We start from the raw sequence: 12072 nt of genomic DNA on the forward strand, positions 1-12072 counted from the left end.
GAAACAATATAATTGACTGCCTCAACTCACCCTGCCCAACTCCCCTGCCTTGGAGATCGGATTCCTTTTTTATACCAGTGCAAATCAGAGCAAGTACAAGTTTGTGGTGTCTGTTTGACAGGTTAATGTTCCCTCAGAAAACCTATTCTGGCTACTACCCCAGGTAATCATCACCAGAGAACCTCTTGGTGACTTTTTTCATTCCTCTGCTAACAAACCATCAGTGTGCAAAATGAGCAAGACTAAAGACTATCAAGTCGGAAAATCTAGTGTGGATGTAAATGACAGTGCAAACACAAGGTGCTGGGAAATTGAATGTCTTGGTCAAGTGAGAAGACCATCATAATTTGAGGCCTGCACCATTGACTAGCTGGCAATATGGCTTGGTGAGATGGGGAAGGGGTGGCTGATCAGAGAACCTATACCAAAAGAGGCCTCTCCTTATGTTCCTCTGATACCATACTGCAAATAGCACCAGAGTACACTTCCTCTCCTCATGCCACAGCCCAGTTTCAGAAGCCAAAAAGAGGCATCTATTACCTTTTACCAGTCCAGAGAGTTCAACTTTTGGGGGACCATGACAGAAATTTATGAAAAGGAGGTGGCTCAGCAACAGTGAGTGGTGTAGAAGAATGGGACTTCAGGCTTGAACTAAAATTTCCAGCTGCTTCTCTAAACAAGACAATTTTTGAGCTAAATGCCTACTTATTAGACAGGTGATTCTGGAAACTCACTCGACTCCATACATGGGCCCTATGAAATGTTTAAAGCCCAGAAATGTTCAAAACTTTGGTGTTCTACCTTTGGCAATATATGAGCTTTCTATAGAAGCCTGAAAATGAAACAACTTCTCACTCTTCCCAAATTGATCCAAAGCAAATCCTGCTCAGAGAAATCTGAACTGCGTACCGTGCTCTGCACTTAGACCCATCAGGAATGTATTGCCATATGCTCCAGGAAGCTCTTATGCTGGTACTGTACCTATTCTGGGACAGGAGGACAGGAAGGGCTCCACACAGTCCAGGCAATGACCGTTTAAAAAATCTTGATGACTTGCACAAGGGAACCCAATGATTGGACAGGGATATTTCAAGGCACTGATATAGAGATGTACTGCCCTCATGTGATCACAGATCAGGTAGTTATAGCCTGCAAGGAAAAATTCAACCAGAGAAAAGCAGCCATGAGCCTTTCTGTTGGCTTCAGTCTTTTTGCACATTCCCAAGGAACTGAGTGTCATGGAACACTCTTAATGGTTCTGCAGCAACACCCCTCCCATTAATAACATTTTGCAGACCATCTCTGTGACTACAAGCCCAGATCCCACTGCAAGAGAAGTTATGCAGGAACAGGGCTGCCATGTCTCCCTCAGTGTACCACTGATGAGGCCCCAAGCTCTCTGTAAAGGAACACAGTAGCTTTGACTCCCAGCTGCACTGGAACCCCAGCTATGTGAAGTGGGGTACCATGGGTGTCCCATGTAACCTGACCCTCAATGCAGCTGACTTATACAGAATGTATTTGAACGCTGAATGAATCCACACTATTTACTGTGCAAATTCCTATATCCTGTAGAAGGAAAGGGCAGTAACCATACAAGCTCTTAAATCTCTCTTAAGTATAGACACAGCTTGCAGCATGAAAACAAAAAGAAGCTTTTGCTAGTGGTACCTAAGAGCCTTTCCAGAAAAAGTGTCATCTCTACTGATGCTAGGGTTTTGGCTTATACAGAAGTGTCACCCAAAATCACATCTGTCAACAGTGGTACTGCCAAGACAATTGGTGTGTGATTTTAATTTCATCGGTTTCTTGTACTGCTAAAAAGAGATGTGGGTCATGAATATATGTTTGTCTTGATTTGCTGTCTGCCCTGGCTGTAGCAGGAGCTGCTTGACAAACAGAATTTTCAGAGTCTGCTAAATGCCCTTTGCTTGGCCGGAGAGTATTCTCACCTGCAGAGAGGAACCGAGGGCATCCTGGCTGATCTTTGCCTCCATTGACAAAATAATCGATGTGGCCTACAGGAATCTGGATCCCAAAATCTGAAAGGAGGAGAAATGTCACTTTATTCTCAATCTTAGCTCTTCCACAGGTTTTACCCTACATGTTTTATGACAAGTCCCAATAATTGGTTCAACATAAGTTGTGCTGGAGCCAGCTCCAGTGTTGGAGACATCAAGGCCAGAATTCCTGCTTCTGTGTGCCTGCATTGTGCAGGTTTGCTGCATAGAGCAGAGAGTGCTCCAGGTCCTGCCATCAAAATGACTGAGAACTGCAGCTGAACTACCACCTCAGCAACTCTGGTTCTTGATTCTATGTAAAGGGGAACAAAATTGACCATAATCTTAATGTGGGATTATGAGGCATAATTGAGAGTTATGCTGGTAGAAGTTTTTGTGATCTCCAGGCAGAAAGTGTGACTCAAAGGCACCACATGACTCATGGGCACATGTTCTGCCTATGTAGAGTGTAAATGCTTTAGACAAATTATTTACTCTGTTGCTGTACCTGCTGTTGGTTTGACTCTTTACATTCCAACAGCACTCTCAGTGGCACCTTCCTTACATCAGGTGGGAAAAGCCAAAGTGAGACTAGACATGTAAATTCCTTTCAGGTGGTAAAAGCTGTGCCAAGCTGGTACTGTATAAACTCACTCTGCTGTAACAATCTCCCCCTGTCTGTTGCTCAAAGTGCTCTGGGGTATGAATTCATCCTTAAAGCCTATGTAAACAAAAAACTTCCTCAGGGTGAACCTGAACTGGTGGTAGTCTAGCAAAAAAGGGACAATGACCTACAGACTCCTTAGCAGAGAGGAACAGAAGCCCAGGCCAAAGAAGATGGAAGCCAGCTTACTGTCAGCATCAGTGTGAATAGCTTCCACAAAGAGGGCATCCCCAGGATCCAGGCGTTCCTCAGGGCTGGCTCTGGTGTACTTAGGGCCTGCAGGATCCAGGCCTGTAACAAAATAAACACCTCAACAACAAGTGCTCTTCAGCCCCTCTCTTATTTCTGGACCAGTTATTTTATGCAAAACTTTAAAACTGTTGCTAGGCAAAAGTAGTAAATTATTTCCAGGTCACACTGTTTATGCTCCAGAATAGTTTCTGCCACCGCTAGCTTCCACTACAGCCTCCTTATCTTGTCATCTACAGCTCCATGCCCCTTTAGCAACCTTGTACCTCAAGTTTTTAGGTTGCAAAGCCCTGACAGAGTGTTGTACCTCACGTTTTTAGGTTGCAAAGCCCTGACAGAGCTTCAATTAGCTCTGACAGAGTGGGTGCATAGTGTCTTTTGGTTTTTTGGTGAAAAACCCCCAAACTTTAAATACCTTCCCTGATTGTACTGTCCTCTGTATTAGCACTACAGCCACTGAAGATCAGAGTTTGGTGATGAATTCAGCACCCCAGGCATTAACCGACCCAAGAATTACAAAAGTTTCATACTATCAAACAATTTTAAAACAAAGAGGCTTCTGAACCCTCTCCCCTCAAATAAAATTGAGTCTTCAGCAATCATCTACATTTTAGCCTAAAACTTGCTCCTAGAGAAACTTCTGGGGAGTCAAAAGAATACAGAAAATTATCCTTGGCAATCCCGAGGAATAGATTAAAGATACTTATTTTTTCTGAGGTTTATCCTTTTCACTTTTTGTAGAAAAGTAACCTTGCAAGCTTTTTCTCTTCTCCTCCCTAGGCAGAAGTTTAAGAAGCAGCTCAGCTCCACATGCAACTTAGCTGCAGAGCTGGTCAGTTTAACTGCTTTGGGCTCAGTCCCATTAATTCTCTATGGAGAAAGCAATGTCAACAATATACAAATGGACGTGTCTGCATTTGTGAGGGGGGAGGGAAGGAGGAGAAACTTTCTTTCCTATTCTCTCTATAAATAAAAGCTAATAATGGAACTTTAATGTTCTTTAATCTTCATGCATACAAAAAGCTGAGAGGTTCCCCACTCATTTCTACAGACCAAGTTGTAGTTAAAAGCTTTATAAGATACTGAAAAGTGTTACTTGGTATAGCCTAGAGTTCTTCCTGAGGAGGGAGAGGCACCTAACATGAGCAGCAGTGAATTCTAGCACACCTCTGTGGCAAGCACCTTTCTGTCTTCTATTCTCTATCCCTACCTTCTCCAAGGACAAGCTGCATGAACTCCATTGAGATGTACATCCTTGGCAGCTAAAACTGTTCACTGAAGCTATACAGTATGCAAACAAATCCTTTCAGGCTTTTTCATTTCCTCTGCAAGTATTGAAACAAATTGCTCTTTTCTGAGTCCTTTTTGGATAAGGGCTGTTCATTCCAGTTCCTACACCATTTGCTTTCCTGCACAGGGAGATATCCACCGGAACAGGCACGGGTTAAAGAAACTCGCTTCACAAAAATAAAATGTGTGCTCTGATCTCCCAGACTCATTCTGGTTTTGCTCCACATAGCTCTTCTTAGGTGATTGCAGGCTCTTCAGCAAATTATGACTCTGGGATCACATTCCTCTGTGTGTGTATGCATGTGTCTGAGGAGGCAGGAGATGAGATATTTTAGCTTTAATCCCACCTGTCTTCAGACTCCTAAATCTGAACTGGAATCTGCAATGCTCAGCGTGCCTATGAAATCATAGGACAAACAAGAATGTGGAAAAGGGGTTGTCTTCTAGCAGAGTTTAAAATTAATAGAATAAATAAATCTACAGATCTTTTAGTACATGTTGTCAATATAAATGGGAAGAAACTTGAACTCTGAAGTTAATTCCTGTGGTTTCATGGAAAAGTGTCTGCTTCTGCTCATCTGATGATGTTGCTGATCATAAAATCCTGGTGCAGGAGAGAGGTTACTCCATTTTCCTCCTAATGTAAACTTTGATTCACAGTTAAAAAAGGGCCCAACATGAAATTCAGCTCCCATTAAGAAATGTCTGTATTTCATGCAGTGTGGGTAGCTGTGACATGTGAAGGCTGAACCATTTCTCTGGAGTGCCCTCCTCAGTGTGCAGTGAGACCTTGAGAATACCTGTGAGACAGACCAGCATGGGCTGAGCCAGTCTGGTAGTTGTGGTTATACTATGGGAGACTTTATGTCTGTTACTTCATGGTGGGATTTCCCCTCCTATCAAAATGAATCTGTATCCTTGGGGATTTCCAGAATTTAAAAAAACCCTTGACAACTTGACGTTTACAAGACAGCCCTGATTTGGTGGTGGTGGTGGTGGTGGTGGTGGTGGTGTGGACTAGACACCTTCCAATGTCCCTTCTTACCTAAATCATTCTGTCACTCTATTCATTCTCCATATCTAAAGGCTGGCAAGGCCCTGAATGAACCAAAAAGCTATAAATGACATATGGGGACAATAACCATCTTGTTCTCTCATTCCTTCACTGCAATCTCTTCCTCATATCTAGAAGTCTGTCTCTGTGTTTAAGGTCAACTCTGATTTGGCACAGCTGGGTGGCCTTAGACCAGTCTACTGTGGAAACAGCGGACTTGTGGGAGAAAACAGCAAGAAGCCTTGTTTGAGTCCTCCCAAGACTGGCTCACGTTCTTGCCTTTGTCCCTTGCCTGAGCTATATTGTAGGGATGCTATGTCCAGTGCTGTGTTGTGATGGTCCTGCTTTTATCTTGCTGACTTGACTTCCCAGCTTGACCTTGGGCTTGTCTTACCACTACACACTTGCCTGGTGATCACTGCACTGTGGATGACCCTGGTTCCTGTTATTGAACGTGGTCAGCTCTTGCCCAAACATGGTAGGGCTGTATCCCTTGCCAGTGAGGCTACTGCCTGCCTTGCTGTCTTCTTAGCTCTCAGACCACATTTTTCTTCAGAACAGCCACTCTTGCTACTCCCCCCACAGCGAATCTTTGTGGGCTTTAGTTTTAAGAACCACAGAGGTATACATGCTATAATTTGGAAGCAAAGCATGTGGGTGTTGTGGCTTGTTAGTCATGAGGCTTCATATTCTTTTAAGCTGGCACCAGTTTGAAGAGTGTACCAGAGGTGGAAGGATCCTTTTGCAAACACATGCATTCTTTTGGCAGCATTGAGGGGAGTGATGGCTGGAAAGGCACTGTCAGACTTGTGAAGCTAGGATGAAGCCTATAACCTTGGATCTAATGAGCCCTTATGCAATTAAAAGACCCCTCTGAATGACTCCCCTTGCTCTTTCATTCTCTCTCTTGAAGAACAGGTGAGGACCCAAGACTCAGTTTTATGATACCTGTTATCTGTCCCAGCTGACCACCATGGAAGTGCCCCACCAGGCCCCCGACATGTGCACCGAGGCTTACCCCAATGATGTGGATAGATGTTCCTGAGACTCCCAGGGCCTGCAGATTGACAATAATACAAATTAATGTTCTGTAGCAGAAAGGTGAAATACCCTGTTCCAGCCCACACAGCAGCTCTGTCTCTCTTCTAATGTAGGACTGCTTTTGAGGCGTACAGTGGAGAACCAAATAGATAAGGGAATGTTGGGCATTTCCCTTTCTGTTTTTAATAGTCTTTCTTCAGGTCCACAGACACAAATCAGCCCTAACCAGGTTGGTCAGATGCTCCTATTCATAACTACACAGCCTGTAGCTTCTCTTTCCACAGTTTGCTTCAGACTTTCCCTCTCACAGCTGAGCCACCCATGTTCACCATATGAATAATCTTTTTCTCAGTAAAGCAAAAGAATTATTTTTTTTTACTTTTATACCACCATTGTACCAATATCCTGATTAGTATTTTAAGATTATATTTTCAGAGGTTATCCATGGGCTGAACCACCAGATGAAGCACAGCCATTTAGACATTATGTATAATGGAATTTGTTAGACGTAATGACCTGCAGGCTGGTCTGCCTGAGGCAGTGCCATACAATGGGAGAGCATATGGTGCATGAGAGCATGGGGACAAGATGACTTTGAAATGTATGTGGCCATATTCCGGAGCGGTACTGAGGCTCAGGAGAAGAAAATAGAGTCTTCTGTGGTGTAGTGTTGTAGGAGAGTGTGGACAAAAAAAGTTCTTGAGTAGCTGGACTAGAGTTCACCACAGACATGGAATGAATGGTGGGGATACTGTCCAGCTCAGTCATTTGTTTACTTTGTGACCTAATGAGTAATGAGGAGTGACAGTTCTCTCCTCACCTCCACCCCAGCCTTCTAATGACACAGTAGCCTCAAGAGTTGCTGTGTATCTGAATAGAAATGTGTGACTTTGCACAACGTGGTGCATACCCAGGACTCCAGTCCTCTGCACCCTGGGTCAGCAGTGCAAACGTTGCATGGAGAGTTTATGCATAGCTGGTTAACACAAAGATTTATTACCCTCATTGCAGAAGCCTTGCTCTGCTGTGCTGTGTGGAAACAAACTGGATGGGACACACCTGGGTATTTCCAGCTACTGGGAAGTGTATCTGAAGCCCAAAGCAAACAGCCTCAAATCTCATTTCCTCCAGATTCCTGGACAAAATTTTTGAGCACAAGAAGAAGAATGACCAGTGAAGCATGGATCTGAGAAAACCCAAGGCATGCTTTAGGTTTGTCCTGGGCTGGAGATGCAGCTGACAACAGGGATTTTTTCCCAGAAAATGTCAACACTCAAGAGAATAGAAAAACAGTGATATGTTCAAGCCTGGACTGAGAGGGAGGAAAAAAAAGAAAACTCTGGAATAAAAAACCCACTTGTCCATCTCCTGGAGACAGCAGATTGTAAGCAGTTCTCTGGATTGTTTGCATGAAAGATGCTCTCTGGCCATGCTCCCCAACACTGGAAATGCACAGTAGCTTACCAGGAGCTTGCTGATGAATTGTGAGATGGAGAGGGCCAGCAGTGTGACATTTTCCACTGCGGAGGGATAGGCTCCTGTAGACCCATGAACCCAGTCTACTGCGATCACGTTCACCCGGCTTGTGTGCAGGATGGCTTGGACAAGATCTTCAATCCAGGAAGGTTTGGTACCCAAAGCCCTGTGGAAACAAAGCTTTTCTTAGCTGTTTCCAAAGTAGGGCACATGCCAGTATGTTGTTCACCGGTGCTGGAGCTTCACAGCTGTCAGAGGAAGCTGCCAGACAGTTGTTGAAAGTTATTTCTGGTGTCAGACACCCACACCTGAAAATTTTTTTGTGGTGGTATAGTAACACTTTCCAGAATGGGCTGATTCATGAGGGAACCAGATATTTAATGAATGAGAGAACATTTGCAGGGCTCAGGCTGAAGTCTCAGTCTTGCCATGGTCCTTCATTTAGCCACCACAGAGCCCACCTGGAGTGAGCTGACCAGGAATACCTGGATCTTTCTCTGCTACCAACTGGCAGGAAGTCCTTGGCCAAATCACCTGGTGTTTCACTGCTACATTTCCTCATCTGTAGACAATTTTAAAAAAATCTATACCAAAGAATTCAAGGAAAATTGAGGAGGTTATTTGACACCACTTTCCCTAATACCATCTGGTGAAGAGTGTTGTTATTTCACAAAGGCAACAGCTGGTTTTCTGAGAAGACCCTGCAACATCTGCTGTGGTTTCATCCTAGTCTTTTGTGCACTTTCTAGTCAGGCTTTTGCACTTCAAAACAAATAATGTTATATGGTCACAGCTGGCACAGTAAAATAAGCTTGCAGAATGATGGTAGTTTAAAAAATCCCAGCTGCAATCCTTAGTTTCAAGAACAGAAGTATATTGTGTCTGCTTGAGCTTCTAAATGGCTCCTTAATCCAGGCTGTTAGACATGAACTCCAAGAAGACAATTTAAAGGGACAAGAACATTGAAGAAAAGACTTCTTAAATAAAGAGGTTTAGAAAGGGAAAGAAATAGAAAGAGGTAAAGGAAGAGAGAGTAAGAGAATGAGAAAAAGACACTGAGAGAAAGAAAGTGATTCAAATTTCTGACTTTTTTTAGGCTCAAAAAAATGTGAAGCACACACAAAATAGGCAAATGGTCACAAACTAAAGGACTTCAAGTTGTGTTGCAATGAGGAGTGTCAGCAGCACTTTCCAAGGCTTTGGCCCTGGCCCACCAACAGCCTCCCAGACAATTCCCAGATCCAGTTCAGGGCTGTCCACCCCAGACTCTGTTCTTAGCAGGTATTTTGCATACAGACACTCTGCTTGGGAGGCCAAGGTCACACAAGCAGAATGGTTCCATGCCAGCCCCACACAGTGCTTGGGAATGCCCCAGCATAGTTTAATTTACCAGTAAAAACTTAATCACAGTGCTCTTCTTTCTTTCACCTGAAGCCATGGATTATGATCTTGGTTTCCAGGCTGCTGTTGAAGCTGCAGTTCTTGATACCGTCATCAGCTGAAATCAGCTCTCCACAGCTGGGTCTTGAGGAGGTGAACAGAAGAAACTGGACCTTAAGTTTACTGCCCCGTAGGAAATTTGCTCTCTGGAAGTCAGTGCAGTGATGCCCTGAGAGTCTGTCTATATTCCCTGCAACAAGAGGGAGTGAGTAGCACATTAGTCTGTGTCTGTGCAGTGGAAAACAAACCAGCCTCATTCTAATTCATTAGGAAAATGAAGGTAGCAATCTCACTTCTATTGATAAAGATTGAAAAGATAGAGCATAAATGAGCCTATTTTGGAAGCTTTACCTGTCTGATAAAGTTGTTTCTGTCCTTTGATGGAATCCCAGCACTGGCTGGGGGATATAACCATGGATGTCATGGTAGCTTTGACTTCTGAGCGTTGTTTTACCAAGATGTGAATTACATTCTGTTGAGGTTTTTTTAGCAAATTGACAACACAGACCAGCTACTAAGTACATTTATGAGGTGACTCTTAGATCTGTAAAAAAATACTTGCCAACAGGTGGTCAAAACTGAATGGGTATATTTATATTCAAACTCTGGTAAGCTTAGTAGAAGGCACGAGTTTAACTGACAGTTGTATCGAAAATCCAGAAATAAATATAAGAATGCTGATGAAAAAAATGTGTCAATGATAATTTCCTGATTGATCAGTTTACTGGATGAAAATCATAGAATATTATAATTTAAGGGTTGGAATGGACCTTACAGATCATCTAGTCCCACCCCCTTGCCTGGGGCAGGGACACCTCCTCACTAGATCAGGTTGCTCAAGGCCTCATCCAGCCTGGCCTTGAACACTACAGGGTCAGGGCAGCCACCACGTCCCTGGGCAACCTTTGCCAGTGTCTCACCAGTCCTATAGTAAAAAACTTTCTTCTCACATTTAACCCAGACTTTCCCTCCTTCAATTTGAACCCACTACCCCTTGTCCTATCATTGCAGTTCCTAACCAAGAGTCCCTCTCTGGCTCCTTGTAGGTCCCTTCAGACATTGAAAAGTTGCGAGGAAGTTGGGGCTGTTTGAGAAGGGAAAGGCAGATACGGGAAGGTGCTTTGACCTAGACAGAAAAAAAATGAATCTCAAACCTGTAGCTACTAAAGAAAACTGAGCAAATTTAGGCTAGAAAGCAAGCATAGAAGTTTAGTAGTATGTATGACTAGCAGTATGTATAGCTAGGTTACCTACAGAAATGCCAGATGCTCCATCTTTTTATCTTTCAGAAGACTGGTTGCTATTATGAAAGGCTTGCTGAAGGTAAGATGCTTGATTTACTGCAGGACAAATGTACTAGTAAGGTGAAATTTATTGACCTACGAGGAGCGGGAAGCCAAATGATTAATTGAATGATACTTCTGACCTAAAAAGCATTGCTTAATGAACTGGCATAGTTGCATGCTGCTGCAATAACAATGCATGCACCTTCCCTTTTCTGGGCTGGAGGAAGTGAAACAGCCTTGAATCTGCACATACAGCAAGAGAAAAAATTATTTTAAAAAAATAATCAGACAACCAGGTTTCTAATTTCCCTTAGAAGATACTTTACACCAGCTAGGCAGAACATGGCCTAAGGGTCAGCACAAAGACTCACCTTTCAGGTTCCCTTTTGGGGGATGTGACTATCCCTTACTGTTGTTTATATTAGTCTGCCTGTGTACTGAAAGCAAGGAAGAAAGAGACATTCTCAGAGATCATCTTGGAAACAATGTAGGACATGAGCCAGTTTAACTAGCAAAGGCAGGATCAGTGCAAGGATAGTGAATGTCAGAAATGGCATAAGATGAGGGGGATTGTGAGTAGAGGAAAGGCAGGAATTGCACTGTACTGAAGCTGCAGGTGATGTGGGACTGTAGTGATTAGCACAAAGGCAGTTTCATTGACATCACAATTACAGAAAGAAATGGAAGCATGGCATTTATTTTCTCTCAGCTACCGTAGATTATGCTTGCTAAGCTTTTAAAGCAGGAGATGACAGTGCCAGAGGTCAAGTCATCCCTTTTTCTGCTTCCTTTCAATTCAGGGTAAACCTGGATCCTTCTTGTAAATCAATTTAGTGGAATTAAATCACTGAGACCAATTGAATCAAAGCATAGGAGAAGAAAGGACTATTCTTGCACTACCATTTCTCCTGGCACCTAACATGATTATTGCAAGGACCTCTTGACACGCAGGTTGTTTAGGAAGAATTGAATTCAGATCCTTCTATGTAAAACCTTCAATCCCTTGCCAGGCACTCATGTTTTTCTTACCTGCTTGTGCTGAGCTGAGCAGCAAGAGGACAGCAAGAACAATGATCTGTTTCCTCTTCAGATCCTCAACCATCTTCCTATTATTCCAGTACAAGTACAAGGATTGTACAGGAGAAAAACAGCTGTGGTGGGTTGCTTGATCAGCTTGACTCTGTTAATGATCAACCAAATTCTGCTCTTTTGGGAAAAGAGGAAAGGGGCAGTTACCTCTCTTCTTATTTGACCATTATCCAAAGTCTAAAGGAGAGGCTTCGCTGACTTTTTGGTTATAAAAGATGTTGACACGCCTTTCCTCCCTGCCTCCCTTTCCTCAAAGCAAACTTCTTGCTTCAGAAATCACCTAGTGAAACCAGTTGCAGCAAGTGATAGAATTACAGTGCTTTATCCTTGCTGCCTAGACCTTTCTGCCAAATTCTGACTAGGGGCACTGGTTTATCACACGGCTCCGCAGTAAATCCATGGCAGGAAGATTCATACCAGCCTTGCATCTATGTATTTTCCTATTGCATTGCTGTCTCTTTCCTGTGTTTCTACTTTTGGTCA

The 12072-nt window shown here is 43.3% G+C and overlaps 1 protein-coding gene across 1 annotated transcript in view; it reads right to left on the minus strand.

The window, feature by feature from the left end:
* PLA1A (phospholipase A1 member A) overlaps positions 1-11602 on the minus strand; it is a 12300-nt gene extending 698 nt beyond the window's left edge. The window contains exons 1-7 of the mRNA XM_009069457.1: positions 11530-11602; positions 9203-9404; positions 7763-7940; positions 6206-6314; positions 2854-2955; positions 1953-2042; positions 982-1149 (exon numbers count right to left, since the gene is read on the minus strand). Coding sequence (XP_009067705.1) covers positions 982-1149; positions 1953-2042; positions 2854-2955; positions 6206-6314; positions 7763-7940; positions 9203-9404; positions 11530-11602 — 922 coding nt within the window. The remainder of the gene's footprint in view (positions 1-981; positions 1150-1952; positions 2043-2853; positions 2956-6205; positions 6315-7762; positions 7941-9202; positions 9405-11529) is intronic.
* Between the last annotated feature and the right edge of the window lie 470 nt (positions 11603-12072).

Source organism: Acanthisitta chloris, unplaced genomic scaffold, assembly GCF_000695815.1.
Source record: "Acanthisitta chloris isolate BGI_N310 unplaced genomic scaffold, ASM69581v1 scaffold34240, whole genome shotgun sequence".
Lineage (NCBI taxonomy): Eukaryota > Metazoa > Chordata > Aves > Passeriformes > Acanthisittidae > Acanthisitta > Acanthisitta chloris.